Genomic DNA, 25518 nt, shown 5'->3' with positions numbered 1-25518 from the left:
TTTCAAGGGGCAAAATAAATCACTCCAAGCAAATAAGCAGGAACAGTTTATTGTGACACTGGCAGCTTTACCTTTCTTAAGTAATATGGAGTTCTCTAATTTTTACCTGCCAATTTAAATATTTCAACTACATCTTCAGCGTTACTTTATAAAGTTCTTTAATATCTGCACCTTTTCACCTGATTTAACACAAAAACAGAAGCAAAAGAACAAACTCTTGAAAACATAAGGAGTTGTATCATGGCAAATGTATTCTTTAACAGAAAGTAAGAAAAACCTCCCTACTGACCTTTATTCAGAATGAGGAAAAAGATAAATATCCACAGCTCTTTTTTCCATTTGGTAGGATTTTAAGATCCATCTATGCATGTATAAGCACAGAACACACAGTTTTAGCCACACTGGAACCACCTAAACAGAGATTTTATGTTCCATAATTTTTACATGCATTCCATCCTTGGTGTGCTGATTATAGTACAGGGATTCTGTTCTTCATCTACAGCAGTTTCAATTTAAGAATACACCATAGCCAACTTAGAGAAATATCCATTAGTTGCTAATAGAAAGAATCACAGGAAGGTCTCACAACAGTTTACTAGAACATTAAGGGTTTTTTAAATCACAGTTTTCAAATATAAAAATTGGATTTTCCCTATAACTGAAATATATTTACATGAACATTTTAAAAAGATGGTCTGTAATTTAGCTCTAATCACTGTCATCTGAACCACCTTCAGACCCCTCATCATTGGATCCTTCTGGTTCAGATTCGTTACCAGATCCTCTGCCAGAACCCTCATTGTCAGATCCTCTCTCAGAATCTCTGTCTGAGTCAGCACTGCGAGAAGCTGGGCGAGATTCGTTTTCTGAACCACCGGAACGACTTCTCCCCGACTGTACAGACTCATTGTCAGACTGCTCTGAATCTGACCGCCTCCTTTTTCTAGCCGACCTGTCACTGTCAGAATCGTCCTCAGATGGATGGACACTGGACCTCCTCGGACTACCTGCCTCGCTACCAGATTTGTTTCTGTTATCAGAATCACTATCAGAAACAATGCGTTTACTGTGCTGCTGTTCCCCATCATCCGAATCACTGTTGCTATTCCTAGTGTGTCTGTAGGGAAAAGAAAAAAAAAATCCAGTATTAAAAGATGCTATCCTTAGCTTAAAAATAAAATGAGACACCAGGATTTCAGTAATGCTAGTGTTATCAGAATGAGAAGAATAATTGGAAAAAATCTGCAATGGAAAGTGATGTTGTGAGTACAATGAAAGGCTTCTCACTATCTTCGCATTTTCTCATTATTATTAACACTACAGTTTCTCTTGAAAGCATGCGTTGAAACTTTAGTACATACAAAGTTAATTAAGGTTCTTACCCATCATCAGCAATTTTGAGTTTATCCTCATCAGAAGAATCATCACTTGATGAAATGATGGCTTTTGATTTGATCTTTCCTTTCATTGAAGGAGGCAGACGTTCTGGTTTGGGCTGTATAGGGGAAAAACAAAAGGTTGCTTGTTCATGTGGCTGGTTAAAGCATAGTGCTCATACGCAGAAACGTATTCAGAAAACCAGACATGCTTTTAACAGCTGTTCTAAAGTCATTAAATCAAAATTTTCCATTTACTATCACTTAATTCTAGATAGCTTCAGAAATATCTTTTTCATCCTTGAAGCAGCTATAGCAACAGGGGAGGAGGACAAAAATAAGCTCAAAGGCAGTTTGCTACAAGAAGTTTTGTTGTAATTTTCAACATGAATAAATCGCTTTTGACTAGGGTAATGCTGAAGTCCAAATGCATATTTAGAAAGTGATGCAGTTATTCAGGGTTTAACTTACAGCCTTCTTTTTCTCTGCTTTGGGTGGACGTCGTTTTTTAGGTCTTGGACCATTTTCTTGTTCTTCATCATCACTCCCCTCATCTGCCTTTTGGGGTCTTAAACAGAAACATATTTTATATGATGTAAAGCATAACATCACAAAACTTAACACATGCAAAAATATCAGTCTCAAGAAATGTCTAGTTGATAAAGTGTTACTCATACTTCTTTTGCAGAGTGGCTGTTTAAGTCTTATAATGTGCATGTGTAAATAGAAATTAATCATGTGCCCTCTTAACAACAGTTCATTTTTTAAGTCGTTATGAAAGACTGCATGAGAATATACTTAAAAGCCATACCATTTCTCAGAGAAGTCTAACATTAAAGTATCAGTTACCTCCTCCTCTTCTTCTTCTTTCTCTCACCCTCCTCTTCTTCCCCATCTGGTTCACTACCACTGCCCTTCCTCTTCTTTTTCTTTCTAGACATGGGCAGATCTTCATCACTGTCATCATTGACGAACTCATCAAATTCCCCTGCTCCTTTTTTGGAACGCTACAATAAATAAAAGCCCCACAACATAGCCTATTATTCACCTTTCTTAAAAAGCTACCAGAAAACAATTCAAAATAGAAACTTTATTTGAACACATTTTCGAAGATATGAAAATACAGACCTTCTTGTGCCAACTTTCCCATAATCTCTAGATTGATGTCATTAAGTAACTGATTCCAAATTTGCATGTAATAAAACAATCTTCTGTTATTTTAACAATTGAATAGAACAAATGTTGGTGATGCCACCGTGCTTGGAACTTTTAAGTATTAGCTTCCAATTTTTACATTTGGCTATTAAACCTGTGTAATTTCACTCAGTGGAGCCTAGAGGCTTGAAATTAAAAACCTGTGCTACTGCAAGAGACCATATATCAAAAGGGGAAAATGAAGGAAATTAAAAAAGAAATAATATTCTGTTCTACCCTGCCTCCACCGCCACCACGTTTTTTCTCCTTTGATCCTTCTACTTCACCAGTGAACATCAGAATATTCTTGGTTTTCTCCACATATTGAGCTCTTTGTTCCAGAAGTTTCTTCTGTTCTTCTTTTTCTCTTAGGCGCTTCTCTTCCTGAAACAGAAAGAAAACTAACCATTACTATTGTATTTGCAGCATCGTGGTGATTATAATCGCAGGTGTATAAATTATTTGCTGACAAGAAACTAGAAAATTGACTTTTGACAGTCTATGTCATAGAAGAAGGTCCGCATGGCAAAAAAAAACGTTTTCTACAAGCCTATGCTAGAGTAGGCAAAAGCCCAAAAGAACTGTTGCACCAAGTGCTTCCTCATCCAGCCTGTCAGTACAGCAATTTGATGGCAGACCTCCTGGGGCACCAATTTTATTTCATTATAAAAATAAAAATCTATTTCTGAGGCTATGAGGAAGAAAGCGAATATAACCTGTTAGCTAGAACATTTTCTGCTAGCACTTACTATAACTAAGAAAAATAGCTACTAGACATTTTATCAGTAACACCAGGTACCATCACACAGCAACAGGGGCATATATATATTGTTGATAGGTATACTTTTTAAAAATAAAGTATACTTTCTTAAAAATATAGTATACAGAATGTAACAGAATAAAACCTGTTCTTTAAGTAGTTTTTGGCGAAGCAGCTCCTTTTCTTGCTCTTGCTTCGCACGCAGCTCCCTCTCTTCTTCATCCTGCTTGCGTGCCCGAGCCACATGATACTGAGCCTGACTCAGTAAGTCAGAGCATTGCCTGTAACATGCAATGTTTTCAAGTAAAGAAAGGTGGCAGGCACATACTACAAGAAGAAACAGTTTTATAAAGGGCAAGCATCACAACATTAAGTTCATATCACCAACAAAGAAAAAAAAAGCTACTTGAAATAGCACAATAGAAGAGTAGAGTAGCACAGATTTTTGAGTAAACTAAAGCACTTTCTAGTAAGCTAATTTATCTTTAAATGGCAATATACAATTTCAGAACATATTGCTTTAATTTTAAAACTTAGCCAATTCATATACAAAAAGCCCCACATGAACATAAAAGGAATCATCCCAATGAATTTGGACAGCTTCAGAAGTATGGTTAATAAGAACTTATATTTAACCACAACATACTAGCAAACCTAATCAGAAAGGTAAGTAGAAATTCTATCTTAAAAGATCCAATTGCGTAAGAGTTAAGGTTGCACAAAGTGTTCAAGTCTCATGAAACGTTAAAGCAAGATGCTTTCCATGCCCTCTTAGCTAATGTTACAATGACATTCCTTTCAATATTAAGATTAAAATTTTCTTCTCTGTACAAAGTGCTTTAATGATACCCATTTAAGATATACAGTGCATGATGGCCAACAGATGTTATTTGTATATGGCTATGAAAATCTTGGAAAAACGTGCAATAAATGAAACATAAGGCATACTGAGTGAAAACCTAAGAAATAAGCTTACAAGGAAACTGATTTGAATAGGCTTGTGTACAAACTCATTACCCTGAGCGAAAGTTAAAGCAGACTAGACTCTGCAACCCAAAAGTTCTTCATGTTTCAATAACTGACCCATGCTATTCACCCATGAACTACCTCAAAAAATCTCCATGAAAGCAAACCTGTTGTTAGATTATTGAGCTTAAAGTCAAAACAGTGAAAGCTAAAGATGTTTAAATAAATGTCACTGCACTCTCATCGATGGAAAATTTGCCATTAAAACAGCTAAAGTTTTGCAGGCTCCAGCTAAGGGCAGACACCACACGTTGAGAGTTTTAGACTACGCAAAAATGTTAGAAAGCAAAGACAGGAAAAGAATGAAACAGTAATAAGGAGTAACCCTGCACTTGTATTTCTACTGTTCTAAAATATTCCACTTGGTATCTGAATGAAGGATTTGTTTGCGGTTTGGGTTTGTTTTGTTTTGTTTGTTTTTTTTTTTTTACCTGGCTTCTGTAGCAGCAAGTGCCAAGTCAAATCTCATCTTATCACCTACTTTACTCAAGTAACTGAAGTACCTGGAGGAAAAAACAACAGACGAAACTAAGCAAATACGCATTACCTATATATTTATTGTAATTTTGCCTTAAAACAAAGCATTTACTCCTGAATTACAATCCTGTAAAACTCAATAGATGAGGAATCCTCACCCATTTCCTCTGTGTGCAGCCCCTTTTAATACAACAGTATAAAAGTATATTCAGAGTTCTCCAAATTTAAAACATTCCAAAACCACTCTAGAGCAGAACAAAAACCCAGAAAAATTCTAAAGAGAGTTCTAAGATTTCATTTCCTGGCAATAAGGACATTACTGACCCCAGTAGATTTATTCCTCATCTGTCACAGCTTAAGTGCTTGAAACGAGCATTAAAAAAGGAAGGAAAACTTTTTTTTTTAAAATCCTTCCAGAACAGCTTCCTTGAACTTAGTTGACAGGTCCTTGCAAATACAACATCCCTTCAAGAAGATGGGTAAGCGATGATGTGTACAGGATGTAAGCTGTGGTGTTTTGGAAACAGTTTCTCCAATTAATTTAAAGGAAAACGACTTTCTAACTTTCAAGATTGACACAGTTTCTTCCCATATTCCATCAGAGACATTTTAAATGAAGTGTCTTTGTGCTAGACTGAACTCAAATTCTTGTGCATATGAAGAAAGTAATTCCTTGCTCAAATTTTAGATTATGGAAAATATTTTCCAAAGTGTGATAGATATCATGCAACTTTCTCAAGACAATAAATAACAAGCTTCTAAATGAATTTAAGTTAGAATTTACATTCAAATGTTTAGTTTGCATGATGTCAAGAACTAGAATTGTGAAATGCTTGCTTGTACTAAAGGCTTGCTTTAGTTGACAAAGTTACTGAAAGGCAACATCTATCCTTGATATAACAGCAGAGCTAGGAATGCATAAAGCAAGCACCAGCTACACCAGCAATACCTAGGAGCAGAATAAATGGTTGAAAGCTTTCTGTTCAAAGATGGTGACGATTGGATCAGATTAATCACACTTTCTGCCCAGAATTAATTTAAGAAATTAAAAAAGAGAACTAGAAGATCTCAAATGCACTTAAGAAACTGCTTCTATTCTTAAGCCATGAGAGTGCTTGGGCTTTACTTGTCAACATGAGGGCAAAATTAGTTTTCAAGGACTACCAGTCATTAACTAGGCTTATATAATTATTTTGGTTTAACCCAGCAGGTGGCCAAACACCACACAGCTGCTAGCTCACTCCTCCCCCCACAGTGCGATGGGGGAGAGAATCAAGGGGAAAAAAAAAAAAAGTAAAATTCGTGGTTTGAGATAAATTCAGTTTAATAGAACAGAAAAGGAAGGGAAAATAATAATAATGATGATGATAATAATAATAATGATAGAATATACAAAATAAGTGATGCACAATACAACTGCTCACCACCCACTGACCGATGCCCAGCCAAACCCCAGCACTGATTGCTGTTCCCCAGCCAACTCCCCCCAGATTATTTATTGAGCATGATGTCATATGGTATGGAATATCCCTTTGGCCAGTTTGGGTCAGCTGTCTTGGCTGTGCCCCTCCCAGCTTCTTGTGCACCTGGCAGAGCATGGGAAGCTGAAAAGTCCTTGACTTAGTGTAAGCACTACTTAGCAACAACTAAAACATCAGTGTGTTATCAACATTGTTCTCATACTAAATCCAAAATGCAGCACTATACCAGCTACTAGGAATCGCAGTAGCACTATCCCAGCCAAATCCAGGACAATAATATAAACAGATTTGTTTTTGAGCCTTGTAGGTTTTTTTGAAAGAAAGCTTCAAAAAAAGTATTAAATTCATAGAATAATTTTCAACATTTTTTTCAACTATGCTCTTCCAGGAAGAAGTGCATCTTGGTCACAGTAATACAAAACCCTTTGAGAAATACATATTGGCCACCTGGCCGAACAAAACTGGCTCTGGAGCAAAGTCTGAATATGTAGTTTTGTCAGGCCCAATCTTTGTTTTCCTACTAGAAACTGTAGAATCACATAGAGTGTTTGATACGAGATGATTGCTCTTATAACCAGATTTGTGACCTATACTGCAAATTTACTGTAAGGGAACAAAATAGATTATTAATGACTAGAAATACGTCATCTTTACCTGTGGGCTAGCTCCAGTTCTTTCACAGCGTTAAGCACCTCCTTTAGATTGCTTTTTTCATCTTTCAGGACAGAGGTAGCTAGTCTTTGTAGCACTAAAGCCACATTAAACATAAGGACTGTATCACTTGGCGCTACATGCCTGGCCTGTAAATAAAAAGCATGTTGTTAAGATATACTACAACAGAGGTGATACAGAGGTGTACTGAAGCAACATACAGAGAATAAGCACCATTATTTCAATCCCAAACTACTAATTTAAAGAGACATACATCCATCAATTTACAGTAATTTTATTCTGTGATATATGATGTTTTATAATCGTACCTTTAACAAAGTTTGTTTGCATTCCTGTAATTTGCCACATTTGAAGAGCGCCCGGGCCAAATATAACAATACTTCAGTATTTTGATGCTTATAGAACTTTCTGAGGCAGTTTTCATACTGAAATGGAAAAAAAATCAAGTTAAGAGGTGACAATGATTAGTTATTTTGGTTAGCTAACTCCAGCAAATGTTTCTATTCCTAAAAAGCATTACTGCTAATATGCCTTTTGTTTTTTAAAGAAGTGTGTCATGCTACATGGGTGCCTCCTTTTCACTGATCAGAAAATTCTTTCTGCTGTTCCAGAGCAAGTACCTGATTCTTCTGGAAACTGGCAGCAGTCCTGGACCTCTGTAGGTCTTAAAATACAATAGAATACTTTGCAAGTACCATCCATTGTAACAAAGCCCAACAAACATGACTCATTTTAAGAGCACTCAATTATTCTCCGCAGTATGGGAGGTGGGAGGGGAATCTATTTTCTTTATTCATACAAGATATTTTACAAACTGAAATGTATTTAATGTAGTAATTCCATGTATCTGATGCAATTAGTTAAAAAAACCCCTCTTCTTTCAGATAACTCAACGTCAAATTTGTTCTGTTCACCTAGCTGAGTAACTTGGCAAGCCATGGGATATCTAGTTGTTCTAAAGTATGAAAGACGACTTGTTACTATAGGCTTTGTGGATCTAGAATTAACACTTCAAACAGTTAGGAAACTTATCTTTTTCAGTAACGAGTGCCTTTTGTTTGACATGCTCTTTTCTCAAGGAATCATTCACCCTTTCTAAACCTCCAAAATAATAAGAAATACAAAGTAATTTTTATTTCCAGCTCAAATACAAAACCTGCCCTGAACTGTAATGCCTGAACTCACTACTCTTGGATCGCACTGTGTTGTGAGCGCCCAATTTTCACTCACCTTTAGAGTCAAAGATTTTGTATTTAGCTTAAGTCTGCCTCGGATTTGTATGCTTTATGGTAGAGAACTCACTAGAATAATTGTTGTGGCTGCAGTAAGCTAGGCTATTAAATTCAATTCGTCTCCCTTTGAGTCCAATATCGCGTATTTCAGACTGTGGCTTGTACCGACTGCATAGCAGAACCCAGGGAACAATAAAACACCTCAGTAAATAAACACATTTCTACTAACAGCTTTACTTAAATATATTAGCAAATGAGTACTATATTTTTCTGACAAATCAAAAGGTGAAAATGATACCCAGTTTCCCACTGTAATTCACTGGTTAAACAATTGCTAAAATTAGACTTTCATTAGGCTTTTTGTCCATAAAAAGAGGTAAGGTGTTAAAAAGACAACAGACCCCATTCAAACACAACAGAATGAATCTGATTGTGTTACCAAAGCTTTTTAACAGTAGTTCACTGGAGGACAGCAACTACTGAAGTCTTGATCACATAAGAAAGGCCCAGTATATCTTTCTTATAACCATCACAAAAAGCTTCAGGATAGCTCTGAATTAAGTATTTTTGAGCCTCAGTGTGGACTCAATCTTAATGAAACAAGTTTGTTCTGAGCTTCTGTCTTGTCCAACATATGCTTTTTTTTTTAATTAGCTTACTTGTATGCTTTTGATCAACTAATTGAGTCAATTTAGTTAGAGTATGTTGATACTTGGAAATTAGCTTGCTTGAGCAGGTTGAACTAGATGACCTCAACAGATTTCTTCCAACATGAATTACCTTGTGATGTTAACTGTGGTCAAAGAAATCATGGCAGAGTCAGCTTTTCAGACAGCTCTGACTGTTATTTATGCAATCATTTGCAAGAACTAAAATAGGAAATGTTGCTATTAAAAAAATCCCAGCAGAAAATTGCATTTACTTACTTCAGTAACATCTGAATGTAAATCACATACAATCACTGACTGAAACCTCTCCAACTAAAAATTAATTCTGAGACCAAAATTCTAACCCAATTATGTTTTAACTCTGCTACCAAAAAAAAGCGTACAAGTTGGTAGGTGCTTTGTTACCCCTTACCCACATTTGGCAGTTTGTTTTTAAATCTAGACTTGACAGCCAACAGCATGCTAGAAATAGACCTATAACTGGTTAGAATATTATTCAGAAACTTGTGCAGCTGCTATGACAACAGAGAAATATCCAGAAGTCATCTAACCCAACATATTTAGTTCAATTTAGAGATGTTACCATCTGCACGGCACTGATGTACTGTTTCTGTTCTACGTAGATATGTGCCAAATTCAGCCACACATCACTGATATCTGCTGTTGCCTCTCTCACTTGGGCAAAAACATCACGAGCTTCACGGAAATATCCTTTATGTGCCAAGACAGCTCCTAAGGGGAAAGTAATATGTACAGCGTAAGCTTCCAGGTTCGTGTACTACGTACTCCTACTAAAGAAAACAAAATATTGCCTGAATAAAGTTCCCCATTAAAAACTAAGTGACATAGCTGCCATACGAAAGTTATTCTTTCCTGTGCTCCACTACACAGCATTCAGGCCCTGTGAAAACAATTCTATATTAAAGCATGAAACATAAGAATATCATCACCTCTGAAGGAAAATTAGAGTCTAATATTCACCTATGCCATTAGCAGCATACAAATTCTTTGGATCATTTCTCAGTACTTGCTTGTAGATCGCTAATGCACGGTCTTGATGACGCTTCTCCTGCAGAAAGAAGTATCCCAATTGATCATTCATTTCTATAATGGGGTATTAAAAGATCTACCCAGAAGTTTTATGGACTATAAGATGCCAATAGGCATCAAGAAAAGGCTCTGAGTAGCTAAGAGCATACAAAAATTAAATAAATGAAACCACACACAGGGCAGACAGACGCCCATTACCTTCTCTCTGTCTCTTGTGGGTTGATGTAGAGTCTGCAACCAGACGTTGCCAAGAGCCAGCATGGAATAAGTATCATTTTGTGTGGAGGGCTGTTTCAATATTCTTTCAAATTTCTTCTGTCCTGGACCCCACTCTTGTTTAGCCAAATGAAGATTGCCAATCAGAGACCAAGCATCCGGATGGTCCTAAATAAAAATTCACTGTAAGTTGCAAAAGCATTGTTTTCCCTTGCAAGGTTACTTTTTCAAGTATAAAATGCTATTTTTCTTAAATAGAATTCCGTATTAAAAAAAAAAAAAAACAACAAACAAAACACACAGAGAACAGATTACAGTAGTTCTCTCTCCTTCTTCTAGTTTATGTGAACAAACAAAATAAAAATGCAACAAAAGGAAAATAAAATTTTAAGTTAGTATTTCAGGTGTTTTAACTTTAAACACTTAAAGGGTTACAAACCTGATTTATCTGAAGTGCTTCTTTAAACCAATCAGAAGCCTCATAAAAATTTCCTTTATCCCTAGCCATAGCTCCCAAGCGCAAGTAGCCTAAAAATAAAAACAGAAAAAAAATTTTAAAAAATCAGGAAACAGGCTAAATTCGTCTCAAACAAAGAAAATATTGGCCATGCATGAATTTCAAAAGCAATCTTTTTCTTGATCTGCTAAGGACAGCAAACATTAAGACACCTTTCATATTCTATTCACAATGAGACACACCATGTGAAGAGGAACGTTCATCCACAATGGTGATACAGAAATTGCAGATTTCTAACAGTTAATGTAATGTAAATGTTTTTAATTGGTTTCATAAGTTAAAGATGATTGAGAAACCTTAAAGAAAGAAGGATACATCAGGTATATAATTCTCCTCCCTCCACTTTAAACAGCTCTTCCGTCTCCGCGAGCTTTGGGAAGAGTATCAGTCAGCAGGTGACAATGGAAAACAAGCAGGGAAAAGGCTATAGATTAGGCTGGGGCATGCTGCATGCTGCAGCTTGCTGAGCAAGGGCTACCACCTCACCTTCATGGCAAATATCACAGGTCAGCTACTTGGGGCCAAGAGGAAGAGCAGAGTGAGGAGAAAAAACAGGATGCGCCATAGAAGCTGTGCTAACACTCTCAACAGCCCTTCTTCGCTGGAGGAAGGCCAAGATCCAAGATAAAGTGATTCTCCCAAAGGATCTCTATTTCCACCCACATAGGTAGAGTTGCAGAGCCTGGGCATATCAAGTGGATGGCCTTGATTGCATCCAAGTGCTGAGGTGCTAAGGCTTTAGTTGGAATGGGGATGCAAGTCTAGATAAGCTAATTTTGCTAGATTTTTGGAGTACAGTATGATTTACCAATAATTAAAAGGCTTAAAGCTGGAGATTGGACTATAAGGATGATGCAGGCCTTAAAAAAAAAAAAGAGTGGAAAATATCAGGTAGGTAAGCAGGCCCCAAAACTACTATGAAAAGTAGTGAAGACAGATATAAGGAGACCAGAAGACACTGTAATGGGAAGATTTTTGGTATTATAAGGAAGACTAAAATACCAAATAGTTCTTACAATCAACGTAATTAGGATGTTCTCTTAAAATGTTTTTATACAGCTTTTCCGCTTCATGAAATTCACACATCGCCTCATATAGTCTGGCAAGGTTATAGGACGTTGTTACAGAGATAGCATTGTAATAATGCTCATCATGTTCAGCTTCTGCTTTTGCACGATCCAGTGATGCCAAAAAATATTTCTAAAGTATAAAAAGAAAAAAGGAATAAAGCACTCCAGATATTCTTAAAGGAAAATTTCTGGGTGATTAAGAAACTCAATTGAAACTTTGAGTAATTACATACCTTCGCTTCTCCTAGGTTTCCCAGCCTGAAGTGCAGAGCACCCACATTATTCAAAATCTCTGGTGGGACATCAGCCTGTACTTTCTCTTGCAGAATGCGTGTGGCTGTGCCATAGGCTGACAGTGCACCCTTTACAAAGAAACAAAAAGTGGATGAAAGAAATAAGAGAATGAGTTCTATGTGCTTTTATGAAAAGTGCACACAAAATACACCAAGTGTATATTAATAATACCTGTATATCAGTCTGTTCTAGAATTTGGGCTAGCTCAATCCATGCCTCTACATCATCAGGATATTGTTCTGTGACTTTCTTTAGATGTCCCTGAAAAACAGCAGAAAACAATTATGCCTCTTTGTGGACATACAAACCGTTTAAAAAAAAAATTCAAAAGAAAGAGTGAAGGTATTAACCTTAACACTAGAAAGATACACCATAATGCAAAAGAAAACATCCTAAACATCTGCACAACTTGGTCACAAAAAAATCGCATTAGTTTCCTTAATTCATTATTGCATCTTTTCTGTAGAATGCAACACTGGCTTAAAGTCTTAGAGAAGCAGAAACTATTACACTAACATGAGCAGCTAGAAAAGTGAAGTCTAACATTTTTTGCATTTATTTACCCAACATTAGATTAAAAAAGCCTTTCATTTAAAAAAAAAAACCACAAAACATAAAAACCCAAAAAAACCCAAACATAACATTGTCCTTCCAGATAAGCAAGACAAGCGTTTTCTGGAAATCACTAGCTAACTTGCTGTCTTCAGGAAATCATTTGCTAACTTGCCATCTTCAGAGAATTTTAACGTATATGGGAAGAATACTGCCCTTTTCATAGTACCAAATACAAATGTGGGGCTGGGGCTCCTCTAAATTCCTGGACTTGCTTTAGCCAGAGCCCAGTAGGAGTCTCAGTTCCATCCAGCAGTTGTGACTCTCCACAGTTAGAAGGATCTCTTGACAGCCAATATTAAACACTCTATACCTACAGCCAAGTAACCCTGAGTTTTATGCACCTTAAGATACAATCTGATTTCAAGTCTGATTTTCAAGTTCTAGTCTTGTATGTAAAAGTATGATGCTGGCAGAGGCAAAACTCACCTTCGCAATATCCCGTTTCTCCTGGTCTTCTGAAGCCGCATAAAGAGATCCAAGGATTTTCATAGTCTCATAATTGTTAGGATAGGCTTTCAAAACTTTTTCAAAGCATTGTGATGCATTCTCTTTGTCCCCTCGATAAATGTACATTTGACCCAATCCAAAAAATGGAAGTACAAAAGAAGATGAGGCAAACTGAGTGGCCTGGTAATAATACTGGAAAGCTTGATCATAATCTTCCTAATCAAAAACAAATAAATAAAGAGCAGGTAGTGTTTTCACAGGTAAGCTTTGTATGAACTTTTATAACACAGATTTTTAAGTGTAATCTCAAAAGGGGCTTTTAAAAACTGTCCTACCTGTACATGAAAAGACCTAGCCAGCTGATAACAACTCTCTGCCTGCATTGCTTCAACTTCTGTATTATGGAAAGCATGAAGAGCCAAGTGTTGTACTTTACCATAGTCCTGAAAAAAGGGAAGTTAAACGAAATTAGAAAGCCTTCACTTTATTAATGATCAAGTGATTTATTATTTAAACAAGGATAGCTGGCAAGTCCAAGAAAGCTTAAGCACTGACTAAATTAATAACAACAGATTTAGCTTTAGTGTTACTGTTCTTTTCTCTATTTCATATTTTAAAGCTTGGAAGGGTGGGAGAGGAAAAAAAAAAACCAACCAACCCTTCAGGACACAAAGGTGACCTTGACTTAAGAAATAAGCATACTGTTTCTTGGCTTTCTTGAGAAAAGTTTATACAAGATTGAAGTAAAAAACTTTATGCTCGTCCATCTAGATTAACAGTTCCGTATTAGGCACCACTTAGCCTGATGAAATGAGCTTGAATCTAACACCGGAATCCTTGCTGTTCAGAGTTATCAATTATTTAACTGTAAAATCCCATAGACCTCTTACCTTCTTGAAGAAGAAGTGATTAGCCAAGTGATTCAACACCATTGGATTACTGGGATCAATTGTGTAAGCCCTAGAGAGGAGTTGAACACCATTCTTGATGGAATCAGCCTAAATGAAACATTGACAGGTATCAGCAGCATCTCAATAGCTGTATCTTATTAACATCTTCAAAACTATTCTTCAGTCTATGCTGCTGCATGAACTCTGAAAAAATCCTTGCTGGGCTCACAGAAAAAAAGTAAATTCAGCTACTAGCTTTTCTCCCTACAGCATACAGATGGAAAATGGAAAATGAAGCCACCACAGAGGGATGAAAAAAAGCAGAGCAGGACTTGCTAGGGAAAAAAAATACTTAAGTCTTGGTGTCCTTTCACATTTCACACTCACACCCTGATAGCCTTCCTTCTACTGTTCAATGTCCCCAGTTCCTGTTTGGTTTAGGTTTCAACCTTTTGCACAATTCATTCAACAGCAAAATGAAAATATTCTTATGCTCAAATTCTAAACAAGAACTTCAGATGTTGAATTAAGAGCTACTAGAACTGAAGTTCTAATTTAAAGAAATGCTAGAAGTTTGCTATGTTTACATAGGGATATCAAGATATCAATTTACTCTTTTTCTAAAGCAACTTTACAGTTTAAAGAAAGCTTTCCATGGCTACAAGTTTGACTTACCTACAAGTTCAAATGCATAACTGATAAAATAATTGTTATTTATTTGGCACACCCAGGAGATTTGTATCACAAGCACGTCAACTTAAATCTGTATTTACTTCTGAACAGAAACACCAAAAATGTTATCATGTAACATCTGTGCTTTACTTTGTAATTATTATCAGCAGAAAGCTATCTTATTGAACAGATTAGTTTTTATGAGGTTGAGACATAAGATGAAGTCCAACAGGCAGCTAAAACACATAATTTCAGTTTGAAAAGGCACTATCTTCCCAAACCTAGTATAACAATATACGTTGATTAGAAGATATTGAATCTTTCTTGGTTTAATTTTCAAAGGCAAAGAGGTTTTATAACCACACTATGTACATGTTTGAGTTCTCCAATAATTTGAGTCTCACGTCCAATTTCAGTCAAATCCAATAGATGGTTATAGGATGGTTATAGGTGTCAAAGCTCCTAAACACTTTCATTAAAGAAAAACAGAAATAAAACAGACCTCAATGAGAACACACTGTAATCTCAACCCTGTTTTGACATCACAACATCTTTAAAGAAGGAGAAACACTGGAAATATCTAAACATGGAAAAGATGTCAATTAGTAGTTTGCAGCTCAGAGAGAATCTTTTCCCAGAGAAAGTGTTCTCCCTCCCCCATGTCAACTCTTTGATGTTATACTAACTTTGCACTGCAAGTTGTGGAAACAGTTCGAAGTAAAGCACAGATGATACATTTCTTACAAAGAACAATATTGATATTTGAGTGAATCAGCTTTTAATCACAGCTTTTTGAAGCTTAGGGTGAGTGGGCTCATGCCTTGACTTTAGTCAAAAGACCTTCAGGGAAAAAAAGAAAGATACCAGGTTTCATTAGTTTCTCACTCATAGAATTATTTATTAAAATTTGACTTTAGAATATTTTTTGTTGTCTCTGTAGTTTTAGGAAAGAAAACTCTTGTGCCCACACTTCTCATAATTCTTCATGGAAGTCTTAACAGTTATCTTTTTTCCCATGACGTAGTAAAACTAAGTCATTTTCAAATATTCTGTGCCAACAAAAGATCTTTCTAGGGAGCAACGTGTTCTACAGATAGCGTAACACTAAATTTTAGCAACATAATAAATAAATTTAGCAACGATTATCTAAGATTTTTTTTTTAAAAAACACTTAAAGGTCCCATCCTCCACTGATAACTTCCTTAGCATGGATTAACCATCTCAGATCTCATGATCCCATATGAGCATATGTATTTTTCTAGTGATAAAACATCTGGAGAGGTAGGATCACCACTTCATCATAGTTTCATCAGCCTAGTTAAAATCTGTTCTTGCCTACTCTTTGGTTTACCATGTGGGATGCATGCCAAGGTAGCTTGAATACAACTTCAACACTTGTTTGAAAACTTATGTTCCTTAAAGCCCAGGACTAATCTCCTGGGACTATGTCTTTTACCTTGACCTTCCTGTTAGCGTGATGGTCTTTCAAAAAAAATTCCTGATGCTCTGGAATAAAGTTGCCGTTGCAAGTGAGGTCTCCAAGTATTTGAAGACCTTCAGAGCATCTGAGTACAAACTGATTTAGTTAACATTCACAGAGTCACAAATGACTAAGTAAAGCTGGCTATTATACATACTATAACTATTGCTCATTAAAGTAAAATTTTGAAATCAGCACTTCCGGTTTTTTTAAGTGATTGGACATGCATTCACACATCTCACCATGGATTTTTATTACTTTAATTAAGATAGTTAACCTAGCACTGTTTTTCTGTACTTAACACCTTTATAAGCAACAGAGCTGAAGATTTTTAGCAATAGAAGAAAGTTATTCAGAATGTGCTGCTCAAATCACAAGTACATATCTATAACATCATTCAATAGTGACACAGACTTAAACTGGTTTAACCACAGAAGTTATTACCCCTTTTAAAAACTGGACTACATTTCAAAGGATAAAAACTTTGTTTTTTTCAGAAAAGAAGAAAGTAAACTGCGTAGGGATTCTTGTTAAGTCAGACTCACCTCTTTATTATTGAGTTCCAGAACAGCCAGTCCAACCAAAGCCCCTACACATTTTGAATTTAGCTCCAGAGCCCTGCTGAACGCTAAGCGAGCTTTTTCCAACTTGTTCAGTTTCACGAAGCAGTGGCCCATACCTAATCGAACCTCAGCTAGAGAACAAGATGACACCATTCAGAATCCCAAAGTTTCAACTCGATGACTTTTTTACATTCTGGACATCAATTGATGTGAAAGCAGTATTTTTAATATTTAAAATCTCTAAGCCATCTAACGATTTGCTGTTTTTAAAGGCAGCCTCTCACACTTGGCAGCAAAACTAACTTTAACAGATTAATAAGACTTTATTTCTTCATACACCCCACAACATTGGTCTATATCTCCAAAAGACTCTGACACTAAACAAATAAAAAATTACTTTTATGGAAATGTATTACAAAATAATAGAGAAAGGCATTAAAAAATTGCCAGATGAAAGGGCTGGAAATTTCTTAGGCAGGGTAAGTTCACCTGAGACTTGCAGGCCTTCAGAAAACACGGACGAATAAACAAATTAGCTAGACGTTTCTCCTCAAATGATCAACTGATTCACTGCTAACAAAATGCTGTTCATCATCCTCTAACAAATGAGCTAATACAGAGAATTCACATCATATTGCCCTTTCAGACTGCCTGTGAACTAGGAATACATTTATATACAGCAATGTGTGTGTGAAAAAGGGGAGTGAATGAAAGATGTTTGTTTAAAAGTAAGGCTTGCATTTCTAAATCCACTTTTGCAGCAATGATTCGTATGCTAAACCAGACTACAGAATACACGTCAACTTTGTAATAAATTCTTTTTCAGATAGGTTATGGCAAAGTATACCACATCTCTCAAGAGACTTTAGAGTATTTGTGATCCTAATGCAAATACCCTGAACTAATACCTCTAAATCACATGCATCGCTTTTACAGCTGTTACTGATAGCTTTCCCAGATTTTTGTATTAAGAAAAACACACAACACCAAGAAAACTCACATCATGCATTATAGGTAGAATTTTACTTTTCATGTCTTGTTTCATTATTAATGCTAATACATCATTTTCTTAATTATTCCAAAAGCTCACAGATAGGTTCTGCAACAGTCTTGAACAGTTCCGCCCGTCCCCATAAAATTTTAACTTCTCTTACACGCAACTTCTCATTTTCTAACAGCTCTTTAAAAAGTAATAACTAGAAAAAATGAAAAGTGTTTTCCTAAACACAATTTCCATCTCTAAAAATTAAGGAACACTTCAAGTCAACAAACACCTGAACTCCTCTATAATAAGGGATGGAGTTGTTCTGACAGATATAGATCACAAAGAAGCCTTTAAGTATTTTAATTAGGAAGACTTGAGTTAGTTTGCAAGCACAGAAAATACTTCTGGCTAGCAAATACTGGCTGTCTTACCTGGGCAACCTGGATTGGTACGCAATGCTTTCTTGTAGTAAGCAAGGGCTCCTCTATAATCTTTCTTGTTGAAAGAAATGCATGCTTTACCTGTTATAACATACCAGTTATGAATAAATCAGAAATATAAACAAAGCAGTTATAAATCATAAGTATTATTTGGTAAATTTGTGCTGTGCCGATTTTCAAAAGTTACAATTAAAAACTAACAGAAAATTCAGACAACTACAACTTCTATCTTTGATGGCATCAAGTAGATGAAAGAAATCAAACATGGGAACACATAAAATTTGCATTTTCATGTAATTCTTGATTCTTTCCTGGTCCAGAGGAAAGACACTTGCTAAGACTAGATTAATTAGTGAACAAATTAAAATACAAGTGTTACAGCCCACTGACCCCTCACTACAGGTATCTTCACCTTCAACAGAGTATCAGCTTCATTGGCATCGTCGGGGAAATACAAGTAGTTGAACTGGATGTATGCCTACGGGTCTCAGAAAATGCTAGCTAGCATTATACTTTTTCCTAGCTTTTCCACCTATATATACTTCCCAAGTTTAAAGTATCTCTGTCACGTGTTTCTGGTCAGAAGTGCACATTTGTTTATCCCATTCTTTTTCTCTACTCACATACGCACTCTCTTCTTAAGCATGTAATTCATTCCAAAACTCAACTGGAAAGAGCAGGTTTTTACATAAATACCCATAAACTCATACCGAGAAGGGCAGGAATATTATTTGGAGACTGGTTGAGCACAAAATGGAATTGTGCATCAGCTTGGTCCATCTTATCACCTTCAAGCAGACAAAAGCAGGCTCTTCCCAACAAGTGATTCTAGAGAAGGAAAAAAATTTCCGCTACATTTATCTTTGTAAAATATGAAGATTTGACTACGTGAAAGACTAACTGGCTATGCTATAATGCTTTCTATGATTAAGTTATTTCTCTTACATCAGGACAAAAAAGAAAAAAAAAAAAATCAAAAAGGGTCTTTATCATCCACATCTAAAGTTCACATATTATCAAGCAAGAGAGTAACAACCAATCCTTCCTTCCCAACCCCCAAAAATTGGTTGACATAGAACTATCAGGTGTCCCAAGCTAGAGATAATTATTCCTGGTGGCACCGCACACGTTTCAGATACTTACAAGTTTTACTTATATGTACTAGCCTAACAGACTTTAAAGCCTGAGCAGTTTCTATCTTCCCTTCAGTGAATCAGTACTTGTTTTCTTTAGAATCACTTTTCAAATACACACAGAAAACATATGTTGAAAGTAAGCTAAAAAAAATTTACAAATATGGATTTTTAAACAGATTTGCTTTTACCTGATCATACATAATAATTTTGTCAGCCATAGTATACAACAAGGTAGCTTGCGTAATGAGCTCCTTCTTGTTATCTTTGTTCTTCTCCTTCCGAGCCTGCTGTACATAGTATGCTGCCAGAGTATCCAGACATGTCATCTGATCTTTTTCATGGTCTCTATAGTCCAAGTTACCATCTATGCGTGCAGCTTCCAACAGCTTCACAAAGTCTTCTGTTTTTCCTTGTTTGTAGTATTCCAGCTATAAAACATACAATTTTAACAGACAATACTACCCCAGTAAGCAAGTATCACATCAAGTTGATACTTTAGGTGTCACACAGATTCTTCTAGGGATAAATGTAGATAAATCAGACAAAGGCATTCCGATACCGCTAAATATTTTTCTATCATCATCCTAACTTAGTATTTTTACATTGAAACACAAGTCTTGCAGCTATTTATAAGTGAAGAATCACTGTTTTTCCTCTGAACTTCTTTGACTTTTTGCACATTCTACCATACTTTCCATAGTATAGATACTGCCCCCTCCTTTTTTATGAAGTGCATAATCACAGGCACAAAACAGAAAAACTATGGATTGAGGAAAAAAAACTTAGAAAGCAGGCCTCAAGCAGCTTTGTTTCATGAAAAAAGATGAAGTTAAAATCTCAATATGCATATGTCAAATCAGAAATATCTGGCCTAGAATCAGTGACCAAATAACCCAATCAAGTTCCTGTTCAGAATTCAGTTATCCCTAGTCATAAAAGTCAGGAAGTGGAAATTATTATAAGATTATCTGAATACAATATTTAAATATACAATTTGTATATATACGAACCGCTAAGGCAATCCATATGTGCAGTTGAGTGTGTTCCTGTTTCAGTATACTTATAACTTCATCACCCTCAGGTAACTGATCGAAGTCAAGCTCAATAACCTAGAAACAAACAATACAGTTTTTCTTTTCACAAAGCATTAACAATGTTATCTATCATTGAGCTCAAAGCAAGCTGGACATTTCAGAGCACAAAACAAACAATTCTTTGTGTTTAAATAAGGTTATGGACAAAGAAAGAAGTGATGATATATTTTATTCAGTACAATACAAAAGTGATGGTCTCTCACAAATATCTGAGAAAAGACAGCCCAACGTTTGGGATGCTAGTCAGGGAGAATAAACAGAGATGCTAACTCAACTTCTTTCACCATAAACTTCAGGCTCAGAATTTTTACAGTTCAGCTAATAACCAACTTGGCTGCATGCTGCTAAATTTGTAAAACTTTTCCTACAGGTAATACAAAGATCTAGGATACAGTAAAAATCTTCCAAGTAATCAGATGTCAGAGAATCAATACTCAGACTTATCTCAGAGCCCTGAAATTTTGTAAAGTCATCTTTATGCCCAAGAAAATTAAGAAATTATTGAAGTGGCAAACATTATAAAGAACAGACTAAATTTCTGAATATTAACAACCATAGACATCATGAGCAAATGACATCAACAACTTTTCACCACGCACGCATTATTTTGCAAGGGCTATTTTGCCATGTTGATCTACTCTTCTGATACAGAAAACGAGGAAAAAGGAACAGATATTCCCAAGGTGGGTTGTTTGGGAACACAATTTAACTGCCTATTAGTTCACTTGCTACTCAGTCACGCTGCCTTTAATATTAGTAATCTACGTTACAATTTAATGTTACAGCAAGGAAGAGCTGCAGTTGTACCCAGGCTTGTACCCTCACTACCAATGCAGGGACTCTTTCTCCGAAGACTGGATTAGAGCAATCCGGTTTATAAGGACTTACAGTTTTGATTATGCAAAACATATAAGCAGAAATATTTCTGCTACTATTGTTATTTTTAGTTTGAGTTTGTCTTGCACAGTATCTCCTGTTTGACAGATAACAATGTTTTTAAATTTGGGCAGCCCTCATCTACAAACTAAAATAGTTATTAATGAGAAATAGGTATTACCAACACAGGAAATAAATACGGAAGTGAAAAAAAGCAGTAAAAAAAAAAACCCACCAACTTATTTTACAGCAATCCTTAGTGATTAATTCAGAACTTCAGGATTCAAGTAGTCCTAGCCATAACCTCAACAGTAGCACGAGGATCAACTTTTCATGTTGACACCTCAGACAGAAATTTCTGTCATGAAGGAAAAAGCCCTCCGACATGTAACCTACAGAGACCCTTAAGTCTCACCTTCGTGAGACTTAAAAACACAATGGCAGTTGTATGGAAATTTGTTAGAGCATGGACACATATGTTCACAAAAAGCTTTTTTCCACCTATAAGCAGTATGCTTCAATACCTTATTTAGCTAAGGTGTTCATTTAGTATCTGCTATGGAATGATTTAACTTCAAACCTTATAATACCCTGCAAATTTCCAAATATTTCTCTTAAATCTTTTTAACCTTGGCTTGTGACAGTCTACTTTAAATAAAGAAAAGTTAAATAAATTTCTAAACTTACACTGAAATAACTTTACACATTGGACCAACTGCCCTATCTGTGTCTATATGCTGATTTAGGAACATGCATGCTGTTTACCAATCAGGGCAGTCAGAAAAATCAGTATCTAATGAACTAAGGAGAGAATTTAGCTGGACAAAGCCAGCGTACACAAGCACAAAGTAAATATTAGATACTGTTCCCAACAGGGTCTTCACTCCTGAGAGCTGCATATGCTTGAAGCATATGTTGTGGGAGAAGAGGCTGCCCCTTCCTCGCAGACGTGTGGTACCGAAGGACCCCGCACAGGCTGCCTGACTGTTCCCAGCGGCTCTCCTTCACCAGCAAGCCACTAGGCAAGGACAGGGAGGTTACAGCTAGCAGAGGGCGGACACCGTTCACCAAGGGTCACCGGCGAAGGCAGGTTTGGGTTTCTTTCCGCAAAGCGATACACCTGTAACCCCAGCAACTCATTCCGCTCCAGGAAGGGAGCGACACTGCCCCTCGAGCCCGGGACAAAACTATAAGAGGAAGCGACAAACGTCCGCGCCCCGGCACGCATCATATAGCGCACCCCCTCCTTCCCCCTCCCCGGGACCAGGTCGCGCCGCCGCCTCCCAGCCCCCGACTCGCCTCATCAGTGTCCCGGAGAGGGATCTCAATAGACCCCCGCGACATGATGGCGACACCGCTGTCCGCTCAGCCGCCGAGCCGCGAGCACGCAACGGCCGCCTCGCGCGCACTTCCCCCCACAAACACCGACTGACCCGGATGTGCTCGGGCAGAGGGCGGGGGAGGCGGGCTGGCTCCGTCCCCGAGGCGCAAAGAGCCAATCGCAGCGACGCACGGGCCTTGAGGGCCGCCTCGCGCCCGTGCGTGAGGAGGAGGGAGGGCTTCGAGGCCGGGCGCGCGCGGCCCTGTTGCTGCGGCAACGGCGGCCTCGCGGGCGCCCCTCAGCGAGCGGCGAGGCACCGGCGGGCCGGGACACCGGGGCCGGGAGGTGGGCGGGCGGCCGGGGCCGCCAGCCCTGTCCCCGCCCCAGGCTGGAGCACTACGTGTTGCGCTGTGTGACCGCCCGTGCCGCTGCTCAGAGGTCTTCCGTGTGGTGGCCTTTTAAAACGTGAGCAGTTTCCTCAGGATAGAGTGAGGGCTTACTGGGGACTTGCAGACAGGTATTAGTCCTGCTAACTTATACATATATATCACGTACTTACCTATGGAAATATATATAGAGAGAATACTAAGGGATAATAGACGCACACACTGATAAATTGAATAGATTTGCACCTGGTTGCTCTCTGGTCTTGAGACCACGACTCCCTCAGGCTGTGCCTCTCCTCATGTCATTTTAAAATCGCTAAAGATTTCCAACCAAATGCATTAAAATGTGTGGATTTTCCCTGTCTTTGTGGAAAAACAAATAATGTGTAAATCCAAATACATATTATCTGACTAGCTTAGGTGGTGTAATATTCTTAATACGTATTTACAATTTTTTAGCCACAGCTTGGCCAACTATTTTCAAATTATCTAAATGTTTTTGATTACAAATACTGAATCTGATAAAATGCTGAATCCTGAACCTAGGCCCTGATCCTGGAACTTGATTTGTGTGAGGCATTCAGCCACACGGAGGTGCGTGAGTAAAAAAGAAATTACAAAATTGGATTCCTAAATTGTTTTTTCCAATTACGATGGCAGATGCACTGATGTATTTGCATAAAACACAGCATGCATAGTAACATATGACCAATCTTAGTTGGTTTTGCAGCTGTACCAAGGGAAAAAAAAAGGGTAGTAAGACTAAAAGATCCTCTGGGACATTTCTACTAAGAAGATTAAAAAAAAAAAAATCTGTGACATATTACTTACACAGCCTATTAAACCCTAAAGCAAACTTGATTTTGTCCTATAGCTAACCATCCACAGAATACAGAATTTTGGCTGAACTGATAGTCACAACTATAAAGCATTAAATCACTAAATTTGATTTAAAAAATTGTGAATTACTATAATAGTATATATTATAGTAGTAACGACTAGTTTGCAGTGTCATGCGTTCTCTGAAGCCAAAGCAAGTAGTATTTTTAATTACTTAACATCTTGAATCTCAACTTCTGATTTTTGTTTATGCACTAATTATTCTGAATTGAGTTACCTGGTCCAATGAAGTGTAACTAGCATTTCTCCTACTCATGTAGGTCTTTGAGTAGGTATGTGCCATAAATACCTTTTGTAGAGAAACTTTTGCATGTGACAGCAAAGCAGAGTGACATTGAAATTAATTGGAGTGAAAGCGTGTGTGCTTTTTTCATTAAAAACACGCCAAAACCAACATGCAAAGCAAGATGCTAATTAATAGAGTTCCTAAGCCTACTTTTCTGATTTATAGGTGGATTTTTCACAAAGAAACTGCTTTTTAGATAGTTTAATTAACATTGAAGCAATTTGGACTAAAAAGGCAACTATGCAAACTATTGACTTTTATATTGTTTGAAGCAGAAAGACTCCTTTTTTCCATATATACTGATAACAATAAAACACTATGTGGTATGTAGAACTTCTTTAGTGTATGAAATATTGTGCTAGTGAAAAAAGCTTTTTATTTTTACTTTCTGAGTGCTTAGGAACACTTGAAGAAAAGAGACTTGTTTCCTTTTGCTGTCTTTTTTTATTTCATGGAAATTTTTTATTATTAAAATTTAAATTACTACTTTTAAACTTGGATTGTTATCAATATCAAAAATACTGATATAAATAGCAAGTAATCTATAGCGAGTTGAACTTCCACTTGTGATATGTTATACAGACAGTGAAAAATCATATTTAAAAACTTCATTACCATATATGATTATTAGCCTTTTTCAGGATTGAAAATTGAGCTTAACTAGGCTTCTTTAATAACATAATAAAAAGGTCTCTACCTACCTGACCACTACTCTTTGCAAGCAAATTACCATTTATGTTTGAGGTGTGTATGCTTAAATAAATAGGCCTCCATTTAGAACAGTTGAGTCGTCAGAGCAAGTTATTTTAGTAGCAAAGTTTCTTTACTTTTGATTGTTAGAATAAATAACTCTTCTTCAGGGTCTTTTTTTTTTTTTTTAGAGTAAACTTAGGTATGGTTTTAGAAGTCTTCAGAGTGCAAATTAATTCCATTCTAGCAATGTGAACCATCACTCCCATAGTAATTTGTTGACTTTCCCATTCTGAGCTGTGAAAAAAAAGAAAGAAACACTACATTAGTGGTTTGAAGAGCTGAGCACCGGGGAGCAGTGAGGGCTGCTGCTCCCACAGGGAGGGAACCCAGGAGCTGAATATATACAACCAGGGGCTTTGCCAGTGAGACCCATCCCAGCGTACCTGAGCAGGGCAGACATTAGGCAAGTCTGTAGTATTGAGACAGGTCTGAGGTCAAGCTGGAAGTGCCAGTCAGTGAAGCAGGGTCTAACACAGCCTGGTGATTACCAAGCAGGTCCTTTCTGGTAAGACAAGGTCAAGGTAGAAATCAGTCCTCAAGCAAAAATCCAGATCAGGGTGTATCTATGACTAGGTAGGGATCTAACCATGCCTAAGCTAGGGACCAACACTCTTACAGTGCAACTCAGCCAGGACTGTGGG

At 37.0% G+C, this 25518-nt stretch overlaps 1 protein-coding gene across 1 annotated transcript; it reads right to left on the bottom strand.

Moving 5' to 3' along the window:
* Nucleotides 1-233: 233 nt before the first annotated feature.
* CTR9 (CTR9 component of Paf1/RNA polymerase II complex) lies at nt 234-22672 on the bottom strand. The gene is made up of 25 exons (XM_075163163.1): nt 22531-22672; nt 20272-20370; nt 19450-19689; nt 18836-18953; nt 18117-18206; nt 16683-16831; nt 13986-14093; nt 13431-13538; nt 13075-13311; nt 12205-12294; nt 11973-12101; nt 11686-11869; nt 10592-10680; nt 10135-10320; nt 9868-9955; nt 9470-9618; nt 7295-7411; nt 6969-7114; nt 4788-4859; nt 3476-3611; nt 2808-2954; nt 2226-2383; nt 1848-1944; nt 1383-1495; nt 234-1117 (listed from the first exon to the last, which is right to left on the bottom strand). The coding sequence occupies exons 1-25, from the start codon at nt 22573-22575 to the stop codon at nt 709-711; spliced, it is 3504 nt and encodes a 1167-aa protein (XP_075019264.1). The 5' UTR covers nt 22576-22672; the 3' UTR covers nt 234-708.
* Nucleotides 22673-25518: the final 2846 nt, after the last annotated feature.

Source organism: Calonectris borealis, chromosome 14, assembly GCF_964195595.1.
Source record: "Calonectris borealis chromosome 14, bCalBor7.hap1.2, whole genome shotgun sequence".
Classification (NCBI taxonomy): domain Eukaryota; kingdom Metazoa; phylum Chordata; class Aves; order Procellariiformes; family Procellariidae; genus Calonectris; species Calonectris borealis.
Note: the sequence above shows the minus strand (reverse complement) of the source record. Positions and strands in the feature narration are given on the sequence as shown.